The 16443-nt window shown below is 40.8% G+C and overlaps 1 protein-coding gene across 2 annotated transcripts in view; it reads left to right on the top strand.

Annotated features, from left to right (window-relative positions):
• Positions 1 to 16443, top strand: part of LOC117970383 (zinc finger protein 501-like) — a 35244-nt gene continuing 18801 nt past the window's right edge. Inside the window, exons 1-3 of one of the 2 annotated variants that reach the window (XM_059015870.1) lie at positions 1 to 651; positions 5577 to 5674; positions 11459 to 15934. In XM_059015870.1, coding sequence (XP_058871853.1) covers positions 11494 to 13038 — 1545 coding nt within the window. In that variant the 5' untranslated portion in view covers positions 1 to 651; positions 5577 to 5674; positions 11459 to 11493 and the 3' untranslated portion in view covers positions 13039 to 15934. Of the gene's footprint in view, positions 652 to 5576; positions 5675 to 11458; positions 15935 to 16443 lie in introns of those variants that run through there. The other variant, XM_059015871.1, reaches the window with a different exon arrangement.

Below are 16443 nucleotides of genomic sequence, written 5' to 3'. Positions count from 1 at the left end.
CAGAAACTAAATAAAAGCATGGGGTAGAAATAGCAGAGGTTACTGCCTGGAAGTTTACTCGTAAAGAATGACCTTTCTGCGACCCTGTGCTGTATTTACCAAAAACAAGTTCACACGCACTGAACCTGCAAGACTAGCGAAGAGAAAGCTATGAAACTGCGAGCATGCCTGCGCCATTGTGGATCTGTTTGTGACAACCCCGCTCAACTTGAATTAACCTGATATACTTCTAAAAACATTATCAGGGGTATCGCGTTAGTGTTTGAACATCTCATTTGGAAGAAGAGGACGGGAAATATCAATATAATTACACGAAACACAGATTATATATCTGCGTGAAACTCGCTGCATCGACGCTGCTGCCGCCTGATAGAGAAACGACTATACCAACTCCGGCATGGGGGAGGGGTTACCTGAATTCAAATTGTATTCACTGGGGAAAATATAGAGCTACAAACAGCTCGATTATGATGTTAAAACTGAAAGTCATATTCATTTTTTATTAAAAGATCCCCGGTATCACGATTTCCTTTGCGGTCCATATTAGATGAATTGTCAGACCGCGCTGATCGGTTTGTATTTTGTGATTGGTATATTCCTCGTCCTGTGGGAGACAGACCCGTTCAGACACTGAGGGAGAGCAGAGAGGAGGTGAGAGAGTCTGCATGGAGCTCTACAATGTGTTTATAAACTACAGAGCGCTGTTATATTGTATTATTTTGAAAGGTCCGGGTTGTAGTGTGGTAGGAGCGCGTTGTTTTATCCGTTCAGACACTGAGGGAGAGCAGAGAGGAGGTGAGAGAGTCTGCATGGAGCTCTACAATGTGTTTATAAACTACAGAGCGCTGTTATATTGTATTATTTTGAAAGGTCCGGGTTGTAGTGTGGTAGGAGCGCGTTGTTTTATCCGTTCAGACACTGAGGGAGAGCAGAGAGGAGGTGAGAGAGTCTGCATGGAGCTCTACAATGTGTTTATAAACTACAGAGCGCTGTTATATTGTATTATTTTGAAAGGTCCGGGTTGTAGTGTGGTAGGAGCGCGTTGTTTTATCCGTTCAGACACTGAGGGAGAGCAGAGAGGAGGTGAGAGAGTCTGCATGGAGCTCTACAATGTGTTTATAAACTACAGAGCGCTGTTATATTGTATTATTTTGAAAGGTCCGGGTTGTAGTGTGGTAGGAGCGCGTTGTTTTATCCGTTCAGACACTGAGGGAGAGCAGAGAGGAGGTGAGAGAGTCTGCATGGAGCTCTACAATGTGTTTATAAACTACAGAGCGCTGTTATATTGTATTATTTTGAAAGGTCCGGGTTGTAGTGTGGTAGGAGCGCGTTGTTTTATCCGTTCAGACACTGAGGGAGAGCAGAGAGGAGGTGAGAGAGTCTGCATGGAGCTCTACAATGTGTTTATAAACTACAGAGCGCTGTTATATTGTATTATTTTGAAAGGTCCGGGTTGTAGTGTGGTAGGAGCGCGTTGTTTTATCCGTTCAGACACTGAGGGAGAGCAGAGAGGAGGTGAGAGAGTCTGCATGGAGCTCTACAATGTGTTTATAAACTACAGAGCGCTGTTATATTGTATTATTTTGAAAGGTCCGGGTTGTAGTGTGGTAGGAGCGCGTTGTTTTATCCGTTCAGACACTGAGGGAGAGCAGAGAGGAGGTGAGAGAGTCTGCATGGAGCTCTACAATGTGTTTATAAACTACAGAGCGCTGTTATATTGTATTATTTTGAAAGGTCCGGGTTGTAGTGTGGTAGGAGCGCGTTGTTTTATCCGTTCAGACACTGAGGGAGAGCAGAGAGGAGGTGAGAGAGTCTGCATGGAGCTCTACAATGTGTTTATAAACTACAGAGCGCTGTTATATTGTATTATTTTGAAAGGTCCGGGTTGTAGTGTGGTAGGAACGCGTTGTTTTATCCGTTCAGACACTGAGGGAGAGCAGAGAGGAGGTGAGAGAGTCTGCATGGAGCTCTACAATGTGTTTATAAACTACAGAGCGCTGTTATATTGTATTATTTTGAAAGGTCCGGGTTGTAGTGTGGTAGGAGCGCGTTGTTTTACCCGTTCAGACACTGAGGGAGAGCAGAGAGGAGGTGAGAGAGTCTGCATGGAGCTCTACAATGTGTTTATAAACTACAGAGCGCTGTTATATTGTATTATTTTGAAAGGTCCGGGTTGTAGTGTGGTAGGAGCGTGTTGTTTTATCCGTTCAGACACTGAGGGAGAGCAGAGAGGAGGTGAGAGAGTCTGCATGGAGCTCTACAATGTGTTTATAAACTACAGAGCGCTGTTATATTGTATTATTTTGAAAGGTCCGGGTTGTAGTGTGGTAGGAGCGCGTTGTTTTATCCGTTCAGACACTGAGGGAGAGCAGAGAGGAGGTGAGAGAGTCTGCATGGAGCTCTACAATGTGTTTATAAACTACAGAGCGCTGTTATATTGTATTATTTTGAAAGGTCCGGGTTGTAGTGTGGTAGGAGCGCGTTGTTTTATCCGTTCAGACACTGAGGGAGAGCAGAGAGGAGGTGAGAGAGTCTGCATGGAGCTCTACAATGTGTTTATAAACTACAGAGCGCTGTTATATTGTATTATTTTGAAAGGTCCGGGTTGTAGTGTGGTAGGAGCGCGTTGTTTTATCCGTTCAGACACTGAGGGAGAGCAGAGAGGAGGTGAGAGAGTCTGCATGGAGCTCTACAATGTGTTTATAAACTACAGAGCGCTGTTATATTGTATTATTTTGAAAGGTCCGGGTTGTAGTGTGGTAGGAGCGCGTTGTTTTATCCGTTCAGACACTGAGGGAGAGCAGAGAGGAGGTGAGAGAGTCTGCATGGAGCTCTACAATGTGTTTATAAACTACAGAGCGCTGTTATATTGTATTATTTTGAAAGGTCCGGGTTGTAGTGTGGTAGGAGCGCGTTGTTTTATCCGTTCAGACACTGAGGGAGAGCAGAGAGGAGGTGAGAGAGTCTGCATGGAGCTCTACAATGTGTTTATAAACTACAGAGCGCTGTTATATTGTATTATTTTGAAAGGTCCGGGTTGTAGTGTGGTAGGAGCGCGTTGTTTTATCCGTTCAGACACTGAGGGAGAGCAGAGAGGAGGTGAGAGAGTCTGCATGGAGCTCTACAATGTGTTTATAAACTACAGAGCGCTGTTATATTGTATTATTTTGAAAGGTCCGGGTTGTAGTGTGGTAGGAGCGCGTTGTTTTATCCGTTCAGACACTGAGGGAGAGCAGAGAGGAGGTGAGAGAGTCTGCATGGAGCTCTACAATGTGTTTATAAACTACAGAGCGCTGTTATATTGTATTATTTTGAAAGGTCCGGGTTGTAGTGTGGTAGGAGCGCGTTGTTTTATCCGTTCAGACACTGAGGGAGAGCAGAGAGGAGGTGAGAGAGTCTGCATGGAGCTCTACAATGTGTTTATAAACTACAGAGCGCTGTTATATTGTATTATTTTGAAAGGTCCGGGTTGTAGTGTGGTAGGAGCGCGTTGTTTTATCCGTTCAGACACTGAGGGAGAGCAGAGAGGAGGTGAGAGAGTCTGCATGGAGCTCTACAATGTGTTTATAAACTACAGAGCGCTGTTATATTGTATTATTTTGAAAGGTCCGGGTTGTAGTGTGGTAGGAGCGCGTTGTTTTATCCGTTCAGACACTGAGGGAGAGCAGAGAGGAGGTGAGAGAGTCTGCATGGAGCTCTACAATGTGTTTATAAACTACAGAGCGCTGTTATATTGTATTATTTTGAAAGGTCCGGGTTGTAGTGTGGTAGGAGCGCGTTGTTTTATCCGTTCAGACACTGAGGGAGAGCAGAGAGGAGGTGAGAGAGTCTGCATGGAGCTCTACAATGTGTTTATAAACTACAGAGCGCTGTTATATTGTATTATTTTGAAAGGTCCGGGTTGTAGTGTGGTAGGAGCGCGTTGTTTTATCCGTTCAGACACTGAGGGAGAGCAGAGAGGAGGTGAGAGAGTCTGCATGGAGCTCTACAATGTGTTTATAAACTACAGAGCGCTGTTATATTGTATTATTTTGAAAGGTCCGGGTTGTAGTGTGGTAGGAGCGCGTTGTTTTATCCGTTCAGACACTGAGGGAGAGCAGAGAGGAGGTGAGAGAGTCTGCATGGAGCTCTACAATGTGTTTATAAACTACAGAGCGCTGTTATATTGTATTATTTTGAAAGGTCCGGGTTGTAGTGTGGTAGGAGCGCGTTGTTTTATCCGTTCAGACACTGAGGGAGAGCAGAGAGGAGGTGAGAGAGTCTGCATGGAGCTCTACAATGTGTTTATAAACTACAGAGCGCTGTTATATTGTATTATTTTGAAAGGTCCGGGTTGTAGTGTGGTAGGAGCGCGTTGTTTTATCCGTTCAGACACTGAGGGAGAGCAGAGAGGAGGTGAGAGAGTCTGCATGGAGCTCTACAATGTGTTTATAAACTACAGAGCGCTGTTATATTGTATTATTTTGAAAGGTCCGGGTTGTAGTGTGGTAGGAGCGCGTTGTTTTATCCGTTCAGACACTGAGGGAGAGCAGAGAGGAGGTGAGAGAGTCTGCATGGAGCTCTACAATGTGTTTATAAACTACAGAGCGCTGTTATATTGTATTATTTTGAAAGGTCCGGGTTGTAGTGTGGTAGGAGCGCGTTGTTTTATCCGTTCAGACACTGAGGGAGAGCAGAGAGGAGGTGAGAGAGTCTGCATGGAGCTCTACAATGTGTTTATAAACTACAGAGCGCTGTTATATTGTATTATTTTGAAAGGTCCGGGTTGTAGTGTGGTAGGAGCGCGTTGTTTTTGTGTGTGTGTGTTGTATTTGTGAAGCGGCGTGTTTGTTTTTATTCATATCTCTCAGTTGCAGTCTCCGTGCCGCGGGCTCAGTGCTGCTCGAGTGGCGGGTTTGCAGACAGATTGATCTTGTGTTGAAAACATCTAGCGAGTAAATGCAGTCGGGGAAGTTTTTTTTTTTTTTTTTATAAACGAGATCAAAATATATTTTCAGTATCAAACAATTATTTCACTGAGTGGAGTGCGTGCACGTGTACCGTAATGATTGTAAAAGCAGCGCATTCCAAAACGTTAATACAGTGACTCTGCCATTTTCACACTTACATGAACACGCATGGAAAACCGGCTTTCTGTCCTTCTTAATGTGTTTGAAATCATGTTTAAACATTCTCTCAATGAAGTGTATCTTTGTTGCCTTTGCTAGTTTTATTCTGCTGGTATCATTTAAAACACTGAGGGAGACCTCAATTCCAAACTCGTGCTGTGGAGCGTCACACAGGGTTTTTAATATTGCTACCTGAAAGAAACTCGTTTTTATTTTGATGCAGGATATCTGCTACTACACGAGGTTACAATACGGGTTTACAAGCCTTGCTTTCAGATAGTGCTGCACTTCCTTGATCACCTGGGGGGTGAAATTGTCCCCTCCTCTTGAACGGCTTCTTTCACAGTATCTTAATCTGTATTCCTGTAATCTCATAGTACAGTATACATCTGTGAAAGTGAACCAAAGCAAATAATATCTGTAAAAAAAAATCCTTGTTCTCCTTGAACTAAACAAACACATTTTCAGATCTGAAGAGAAGAAAGGACACATTCACTGAGGAGACGGTCAGAGCGAGTGACTGGAGCACTAGAGCCGTGCTGCACATCCCACTGACAAGACCTGAAGTAAGTGTCTCTCTCTATTCATTACACTTCAATCAGCTTCATACTCGGCTTATATTGTCTCATTGTAACTGAGTGTGTCAGAGCAGTCAGTGTGTTCCTTGTATTGTCTCATTGTAACTGAGTGTGTCAGAGCAGTCAGTGTGTTCCTTGTATTGTCTCATTGTAACTGAGTGTGTCGGAGCAGTCAGTGTGTTCCTTGTGTTGTCTCATTGTAACTGAGTGTGTCAGAGCAGTCAGTGTGTTCCTTGTATTGTCTCATTGTAACTGAGTGTGTCAGAGCAGTCAGTGTGTTCCTTGTATTGTCTCATTGTAACTGAGTGTGTCAGAGCAGTCAGTGTGTTACTGGGCAGGATTGTAATTGTGTGCAATGCTTTGTTTATTATCGTGACATTGTTGCTTAATATTACAGAAAGAAACGTATCTGAAAGGCTAAGAGTTTAGCACAAGAATGCGCGTTACAGTACAATTAATCTCTGTTATTTTCACAGATTAAAAAGGGCAGTTCACTTGCTTTTAAATTAATTTTTTCAGTAGATCTCTTTTCCATGACTCATTTCCGACTGTTTCTTAAGTGAACAGTACTGTGCAAGTTATTGCTCTGCACACAGAGGTGCCTCAACTCAATACTATGCAAGTTATTGCTCTACACACAGAGGTGCCTCAACTCAATACTATGCAAGTTATTGCTCTGCACACAGAGGTGCCTCAAATCAATACTATGCAAGTTATTGCTCTGCACACAGAGGTGTCCTCAAATCAATACTATGCAAGTTATTGCTGTACACACAGAGGTGCCTCAAATCAATACTATGCAAGTTATTGCTCTGCACACAGAGGTGCCTCAAATCAATACTATGCAAGTTATTGCTGTACACACAGAGGTGTCCTCAAATCAATACTATGCAAGTTATTGCTCTGCACACAGAGGTGTCCTCAAATCAATACTATGCAAGTTATTGCTGTACACACAGAGGTGTCCTCAAATCAATACTATGCAAGTTATTGCTCTGCACACAGAGGTGTCCTCAAATCAATACTATGCAAGTTATTGCTGTACACACAGAGGTGTCCTCAAATCAATACTATGCAAGTTATTGCTCTGCACACAGAGGTGCCTCAAATCAATACTATGCAAGTTATTGCTCTGCACACAGAGGTGTCCTCAAATCAATACTATGCAAGTTATTGCTCTACACACAGAGGTGTCTCAAATCAATACTATGCAAGTTATTGCTCTGCACACAGAGGTGCCTCAAATCAATACTATGCAAGTTATTGCTGCACACAGAGGTGCCTCAAATCAATACTATGCAAGTTATTGCTGTACGCACAGGTGTCCTCAAATCAGTAATTGCAGTAACATTCTAAACAATTAGTCTTGTTTTTAATAAGTAAAAATATTATAAGGACAATGAAAAAGTGCCATGGCCATGAAAAAAAAAGCTGCATTTATGAAAATCATCTCTCCCTGTATTTGTACTGAAGGATGTATATCAATGCAGGCTGTATTATTATTGTTCTCTTTGTGCCTTTACTTTACAGGCATTTAAAATTACTGTTAAAAAAGCAACATTTTCAGAAGCCCAGCTTCCATACACTTTAGCTGTCAATTGTAGATGCATGTTTTAGTCACACATTTGTAAATATGTCACATTTTGATTCTGGGTATGTAATACCACGTTACTGATATTACATTTTCTTGGGATAAAGGGAAATATTTTAGTGATTCAAAATAATGGTGTTTAAATTAAACCAAATGTCACAGCCATAACATTTTCTTGGTAAAGTTTCTATAAAAGTTGGATACTACATTATATATTTTGTTCAAACTTTCTATGCAAAGCTAACTTTTTAAAATATATTTTCTGGAATACAATTGTTGACCCTTTCTTAATAGTAAGTGCCCAGATTAGCGTCATGGACGTGACAGTTCTGGACGTGACTGGTAGTAAGCTTGATGAGATTGCAGAGTAATCCCATGTCTTATCCTGCACAAGCTAAATATTAATTGAAATCACTGAAGGGCATCAGAGCACATTGTCATGAGACCATATAAACAGATCTCAAGACCAAACAATCACGTCGCTCATCTTAATGGGGATTAAAGTGTTTTCTGTCATCTGCTGGTCTTACATTTTTGTGTTCATGTTAACGCCCCTCCATAGTAAAATGTTAAAATGACAGTTGGTGGCAATGTGCTGAAACACGCACATTTCATTGATTTACTGTAAGATCAACAAAATACACGTACCTTTAAACTGCAGTCTCATCGTGTTAGTTCAGTCACTTCATTCAAAGCACTTGCATTTCACTTTGCATCGCGTTATTATAACCATTCAGGACGCACTTCAAGAAGCTTTTATTTCTTATTTCTGTGCCAGTTTACATGTTTTTATTTAATAATAGGGGTGCTCTGATAATCGGGAGCCTGTCTGCATGGCACCGATGAGAGAAAATAAAAACACACACACTCGTCTATCTGCAGTGTGTGTTATTTTAGCTGATAATGTACACCCATATACATGATTGAATTTCATCCAGCACAGAATTTAATGTTTGCTCAGGCATGCTTACTAATGATGCAAGAACATTGAGACACTCATTTTCCCAGTGCTGTGTATCGTGTGATCATCCTGCAGTAAATAAGTCTCTAAAGAGCAGTGTTTGGATTTTTAATATCTGAAGACAACAATAGGATAGCGAGTTGTGTGCAGCAGACAAGACTTGATGCTGCATTAAATCCAATGATGAACTGCGAGTTGAATATTATTATGATACTTAAAAAAATAATAAATAAAAAAAAACAATAGGTTGAATCCTAAGTAACACTGATGGTTTAAATTCTTATTATTTGTAATCTTGTATCTTGCTCAGTCTCATTGGTTGCGGGTGTATTCTGTGGCTTTTTGAAGCTGTAATTGATTACTGTGCCGTCTTGTTTTGTAACTAATTCAAGTTTGATTGAATTTTGTAAGCGGTTATTTTCATGGCATCTCTTTTTGTTTTTGATGAAGTGAACAGTTGAAGCTGTGCTGCATTTTGAAGCAGTGTATGCTTACAATAAGAATGTAACGGCCCTTGTCGTTCACATTGCCTAGACCAGTGGCTCTCAACCTTTTTTAGGGAAGGCACACCCGGGCACTTGAAATCATTCTGAGGCACGCCACGTTATATAATCTGGCACTTGAAATGAGTCTGAGGCACGCCACGTTATATAATCTGGCACTTGAAATTATTCGGAGGCACGCCATGTTATATAATCTGGCACTTGAAATGAGTCTGAGGCACGCCACGTTTATATAATCTGGCACTTGAAATTATGATGAGGCACGCCACGTGATATAATCTGGCACTTGAAATGAGTCTGAGGCACGCCACGTTATATAATCTGGCACTTGAAATGAGTCTGAGGCACGCCACGTGATATAATCTGGCACTTGAAATTATTCTGAGGCATGGCACGTGATATAATCTTGAAACTGTAGTTTAATCACAGATAGTATTGCTTTTTATATTACTAATTGTACATAGGCAATCAGTGCACTGTGGGCACTGCATTCCCAACGGGCAAATCATTACTGACAAAAATAATAAAAAATACCATTATAAACTTTTTGGTGCAATTGCAACGGACCATCTGAATCAGATTGGTGATTGAGGTTTAAACTGGATTTAGTCCTCAGGTTTAAACTTCAGATTGTCTGTTGCAATTGCACCATCATGTTTGAGGATAAACAATGTATCCATGTTTTTGACTAAAGACATGGGCTAAAATGTAACAAATGCCAATCTTAAACATTGCAATGAGCACTCCTGTTCAAATCGAGAACAAAACTCTTAGTATAAAACAAACAACTGATTTAAGATAATATAGCATTGTGTTCATTTTAAATTATTAATCAGACTATTAATTCAAATGAAAACTAGTTTAACCTTTTCAATTTATGTTGCAATTAGGCATTATAAAAGCCAAGAAAAACCATGTCAGAATGCTCAAAACTGAAAGCATTGTCCTTAACACGGTAAACATCCATCCATATATATATATATATATAAATAATAATTTATTTAAATGAAAAACCGTTTATCGACAATATACGTGTATGAGCTCAAACTGTAATTGAAGATCGAAGTGAAATTAATAACAATTGGTTGACAAAAGTGTTGAGCGTGCTGCTATTCATAGTCTGTTATGAAAGGCAAAAAAAAAATAAAAAATCAACTCTCTGCACTCGAGGTTGGGTGTACAGAGGAGAGTACGGGGAGCGGAGAGAGCGAGTCACATTTAAAAAAACAATTGCTAAAACGTGCTGGATTCTCCAGCACGACACTTACTTGTTTGTTTGTTGATTCGTTTGGCCTTCGTGCCCTTTTGTTTTGTGTTTTGTTAAATCTTTTGTTTTGTTTATTAATAAATATGCTGAGTGCCGCAGCATTCAGCTTCACCCACCCATCCACTGTTTTGGTGTCAGTTACTTCCTGGTCCGTGACGTCATCCACTTCACCACTGCGAGCCAGACTGTCACACTACCAATAAGAATTAATAGTAGAAGATGCTGAACTGGAAAATGCTGCCAATCTGTCTGCTGTCTATATGGAGGGTTCCCAGCCCAGAATAAAGAAAAGGAGATTCTCGCTCTCTGAACTAGGAGGGCTATCCTTGCCAGTTCTTGAGAAATATTATTTGGCTGCAAGGCTATATTCGGTGCAATACTGGATTTTCAAAAGCCCACATGAAACCATTTGGAAAACATCTGACTATTCACTCCTAACTGGACCCAAAAAACAGCTGCTATAAATCATTGATATGTGAACGATGATGTCATGGTGACGGTAGATGCCCATTTTAAGGCGTTTTAAACAACCATCGGTTGCATACCATATGAGTGACATCTCCAAAGGCTCCAACAACCAATCAGGGATGGTTTTATATACTTTTCACGAGATTCAGCGATCACAAGTACAAGCTTACCAGAAAACAAAATATTAACTGTTGTGAAATATTCATAGGACAAACATCACAGATGACTGTCCAATCAAAATGCATTTCACTAAATCCCCAGGCCATTAGAAATACCTTTTATTATGAGGTGCAGCATTTCAGTATCTTAGGTTTCAGTTTAGGTGACTGTTTATACCAGGATTTTAAAATGCAGCATGCAGAGCAGACTAAATTGCTTCACAGTACCAAGAATGCTTACCGACTGTGGCAAAGTGGTTTGCAGTGTACAGGTGCAGGAGTGATGCGGTGTGTCATTATCAGACAGAGATTTGTAATCCAGTTATAAGTATTTTATTTTTAACAGTCCAGGTCTGGGAGATTTACCACCAAGAATCACTGTGTTTCTGTCACACCGACCCAAAAGACCTGTTTCTTGAAACATCTGATTTGCTCGTTTTCAATGCTCCGCTCCATTTCTGATGACAGAATGAAATCTTAATTGGCACGGAATGACCACCTTGGAGTAGAAACACACGAGTGACTCAAATGACAGGCTTGTTGTTGATTTAAACACTTCCGCCTCTGTGTTCTGGGAGGGGAAATGTCTTCACACAAAGGGTGGTTGATATGATGTCATCGGGCACGCACTGCAGTTCAGGGGCTATGCATGCACATACAGGGCCAAAGCCAGCCTAGGTCTGTGCTCAAGTGTAAACAGGGGGCTCAAATGATAAGAATCTTTTGAATCTGATAGAGCCTAAGCCAGTCCAGGTCCGAGTTGTAAGTGTAAACACACCGATAGAGAACAGCTCGTAATACTTCATTTCATTTTCTGTTTTCAGGACTGCCTTATCCTGGTGAAAACCAAGGAACAAAGATGGAGTCTGTTTACATTAAACAGGAGGATGTTCTGGAATTGGTACCTGTCTGCATTAAACAGGAGATGCCTGAACTGGAGCCTGTCCACATTAAAGAAGAGACTGAACTGGAGCCTGTCCACATTAAAGAAGAGACTGAACTGGAGCATGTCCACATTAAACAAGAGACTGAACTGGAGCCTGTCCACATTAAAGAGGAGACTGAACTGGAGCCTGTCCACATTAAAGAAGAAGAGACTGAATTGGAGCCTGTCCACATGAAAGAGGAAGAGACTGAACTGGAGCCTGTCCACATGAAAGAAGGGACTGAACTGGAGCCTGTGCACATGAAAGAAGAGACTGAACTGGAGCCTGTCCACATTAAAGAAGAAGAGACTGAACTGGAGCCTGTACACATTAAAGAAGAGACTCAACTGGAGCCTGTCCACATTAAACAAGAGGAGACTCAACTGGAGCATGTCCATATTGAAGAGGAATCTGTTGACTTGTTGTTTAAGGATACAGAAAACATATCCCGGCCAAAGATATCACATGAGTGTAATGAATGTGGGAAGAGTTTCAGAAGGCCAGGAAGCCTAAAAACACATCAGCGAATTCACTCTGGAGAGAAGCCGTATCAATGTACTGAATGCGGAAAGAGCTTCCGCGAGTTAGGAGTCCTAAAAAAACACCAGCGAATTCACACAGGAGAGAAGCCACACTTTTGTACTGAATGTGGAAAAAGCTTCAATACGTCAGGAAGCCTAAAAAGACACCAGCGACTTCACACTGGAGAGAAGCCATATCAATGTTTTGAATGTGGGGAGAGTTTCAATCAGTTAGCAAACCTTAAAACACACCAGCGAATTCACACTGGAGAGAAGCCATATCACTGTGTTGAATGTGGAAAGAGCTTCCGTAAGTTAGGGGTCCTAAAAAAACACCAGCGAATTCACACTGGAGAGAAGCCGTATCACTGTACTGAATGTGGAAAGAGCTTCAATGCGTCAGAAAGCCTAAAAAGACACCAGCGACTTCACACTGGAGAGAAACCATATCAATGTACTGAATGTGGGGAAAGCTTCAATGAGTCAGGAAGCCTAAATAGACACCAACGCATTCACACTGGAGAGAAGCCGCATCACTGTGTTGAATGTGGGAAAAGCTTCACTGACAAAGAAAAACTAAAAAGACACCAGCGAATTCACACTGGAGAGAAGCCGTATCACTGTACTGAATGTAGGGAGAGTTTTAGTCAGTCAGGAAGCCTAAAAACACACCAGCGAATTCACACTGGAGAGAAGCCATATCAATGTTCTGAATGTGGAGAGAGTTTCAATCAGTTAGCAAATCTAAAAACACACCAACGAATTCACACTGGAGAGAAGCCGTATCACTGTTTTGAATGTGGGGACAGTTTTAGTCAGTCAGGAAGCCTAAAAAGACACCAGCGAATTCACACTAGAGCCAGCCTTCCTCCCTCACAGTCCCTCACCTCTCCACCCTGCTTGTTTGTGTGTGTGGAGAGCTGTCTGATTCCTTGTCTCTCTCTCACCCTGCAGTAAATGAAGGGGGTCCCCAGGAGTGAGAGCCAGCCTGAATCCAGAGACACTGAGAAGGGGAGCGTGTCAAACTGAAGGAGACAGACCCATTCTTTCAGAATGAACTGCATTGGAAATTAATCTCACTCATCATGCTGTGAGGATTCATGCCAAGCTTGTTTCTGTGAACACATTAAACAAAGATGCCAAAAACACACCATATTTTTAAAATACCATTACTGTACCAGTGTCGGTGAGAACAGAAGTAAATTATTTGAAAAAAACTAAAACTCTCTTCATGGGTGTGGCAGCAGTGTGCCCTTCATCTTACTAGAATGACCTCTAAGCTATTGCACCAGTGCAAGCACAAGCTGAAACAACCTTTATTTTCTTCTTTTTATATCATGTGGTGCACACTTTGCACTGGAGCAAATGCTGTTTTGGGTTTGAATGAACTTGACTGCTTTGAGTGTTTTAAAGGGCACATATAGACCTTTTATTGTGTTACATGTTCCCATGTGTTCACGTAAAGTGTGTATTGTTTTCATTTTCACCACTTTTTTAAAACTTTAAATTGCATTCGCTGCCTCAAGGTGGCTTCACATGTACCTGCATGGACCTCTCAGAACTACATTTACCATCATCCTCCTGCTCACATATGTAACTGAGATGGATTTACCAGTGAGCAGGAGGATGATGGGAAATGTAGTTCTGAGAGGTCCTTGAGGCAGGGAATGCAATTTAAAAGTTTAGAAAAGTGGTCAAAATATAAAAATAAAACAACAAATTAAACAATACGCTCTCCTTCCGTAAGCAGTTGTAGCAACACATGGGAACATGCGACACAATCAAATAAAAAGGTCCTTATGCACCCTTTAAGTACTGAGAACCTCCAAGCTTGTTGTGTACTAGAGCCCTGCTTCAATGCAGTGGGATTCAAATACAATTCCTATCATTTTTATTGTGTAAATTGCTGTGTGTGAAATTGACACACCCACAATATTAGAGCTGTATAAATATACTGTAAAGCATGAAAGGTTTGCAAGTAAAAGATTCATAAAAGTTGCTTTTACTCAAATCTGCAATACATACATGCTGCAACATTACCATCATTACTACATTCATAGTTTATACAGTTTATGAATAATTGATCTAAACAATCTGCAGAATGAAGTTGCCTCAGACTGTTTGACAGTAACAGAGCTGGTGCTTTTGTGGAATCACCATTAGCTGTTTATTCCTTTGGGCAAAATATGGCTTATTTGCTTGTATTTTGTATCAGTATGATATCATTAGAGTGACAATGCAGTACATCCAAAGGCAGGTTTAGTTATTTATAAAGGATTGCATTGACATTGAGTTTGAGTTCCTGTATTTTTTCCAGTATCTGTGTGTATAAAGGGCACATTATTATGTTTCCATTACCTCTGTATGTAAAAGGTTTCTCATTGTTTAAACTGTTAATGATTCCTGAGATACAGATCTGCAGTGGAACTGAACAAACACAAGGGAGACATTGAAAAAGGGGAAGATGCTGCTGTTTGTGGTGAATATTCCCTGAATATGATATTAATACATGAAAGTGTATTATAAATGTAACTGGACAGATTAATGAAATCTGTGTCTTGAAGAAAAAGGGCTCCTTTCCTGCAGACACACTGAACTGTGTGACCCCTGAACTAGGTGAGCAGGGCTGGGTGGCATCTGGACTGGATTAGGCTGAAAGGACAGTTGAATTCTGTACAGATAATTCACAGCGGCAACAAGAAGCGGTTTGACGCGAGGAAGACATAAAACACCGATGTCCTAGCGGAAAAGGACATGAAACATCAAAGGACTGAGTTTTAAGATGCAAGATGAACAAATGACCTAATGCAGATAGCAACCTAGCATAGAGAAATGCTATAAATATTCAAGCAAAACTAAACATGTTGTGCTCCACTTTGATTGCTAAACTAATTGCTGCAACTCCAGGACTGTGACTGAGAACACGACCCAAAAAGGGAAGGCAAGCTAGTAAACGAGCAAATGCAAAGAGACTGAGTTTGCTGTAAGCCAGTATAGTTCCAGTTGCGTTTTCCTCTCATGAAACTAAATTAATTAATTGTAACACTATCACGTACAATTGAAATGTTAATTGTTTAGTTTGCACACCTTGTGTGTGAAATAACGTTTTAGTGAAACTATAAGTAATCTATCTCATAGTTGGATGAAGAATGTATTTTAAAGTAAACTTGCTATATCGATAAACAATTTACTATTAGTAAGCTTAGTGTGATCTATTGTAAGATTGTCTGACCCATTTCAGTTTAGGCTGTATGTGTGTGTGTGTGAGTGTAGACAGTGTCATATTTCACTGGTCCTGCTAGATGTTTTAATGCAGGTTGAGAGCTTTGATTGACTGAAATAGACAACAGATATATGACCAAAGGTTTTGCCTCACTCTATAGAATGAACTAATTTTGCTTCATAAAGTCGAATGAAACCTGCTGAATAATGTTACGTTAACATATTGAATTACAGTGATTTGTAGTTTTGCATATACTGAATGGAAAAGTGACATTTTGAAATCTATGATGTACTGTACTACTATTCTGGCATCCAGTAGACTTTTGTGATATCCTTGTGTAGTTTCTTTGATTTCACAATGTTAAATAAAAGTTCTGAATTATGGTCATATAGTTGTTTTTTTTTGTTTTGTTTTTAACTATACCAACAAATTCTAGGTGATGCTAAACTTTTGTCTGAGCTGTACATATAAATCAGCACTGCCATTACAGTAGAATGTTTAAAGCTTTATATATTGTGTATCAATTGCATCCTGTAAGACAGTGTGAAGTGTAGATGATGCTATAAATAGAGAACACCTTTACACATTTCACTATTCAGAAGCCACTAATAAACTTTGCATTGATTTTACACTGAACTGTTGTGAAGTGCTTTTTCTTTATTGCTTTACTGCTCGGCTCCACTATTTGTGCTGCCTGTCTAGGAGAAGAGAAGTGTATTAATCCAAACAGCATGCAGATTGATTTAGATTGGATCAGGAGCAATGGATCCTCAAACAGGTTTGTTTTGAGGTGTTTCATGTGGAGCAGCTTTGAGGTGCTTCATGTGGAGCAGCTTTGAGGTGTTTCATGTGGAGCAGCTTTGAGGTGCTTCATGTGGAGCAGCTTTGAGGTGCTTCATGTGGAGCAGCTTTGAGGTGCTTCATGTGGAGCAGCTTTGAGGTGTTTCATGTGGAGCAGCTTTGAGGTGCTTCATGTGGAGCAGCTTTGAGGTGCTTCATGTGGAGCAGCTTTGAGGTGCTTAATGTGGAACAGCTTTGAGGTGCTTCATGTGGAACAGCTTTGAGGTGCTTCATGTGGAGCAGCTTTGAGGTGTTTCATGTGGAGCAGCTTTGAGGTGTTTCATGTGGAGCAGCTTTGA

This window comes from Acipenser ruthenus, chromosome 51 (assembly GCF_902713425.1).
Source record: "Acipenser ruthenus chromosome 51, fAciRut3.2 maternal haplotype, whole genome shotgun sequence".
In the NCBI taxonomy this organism is placed as follows: Eukaryota; Metazoa; Chordata; class Actinopteri; order Acipenseriformes; family Acipenseridae; genus Acipenser; species Acipenser ruthenus.
This window is presented reverse-complemented; position numbering and strand designations above follow the sequence as displayed.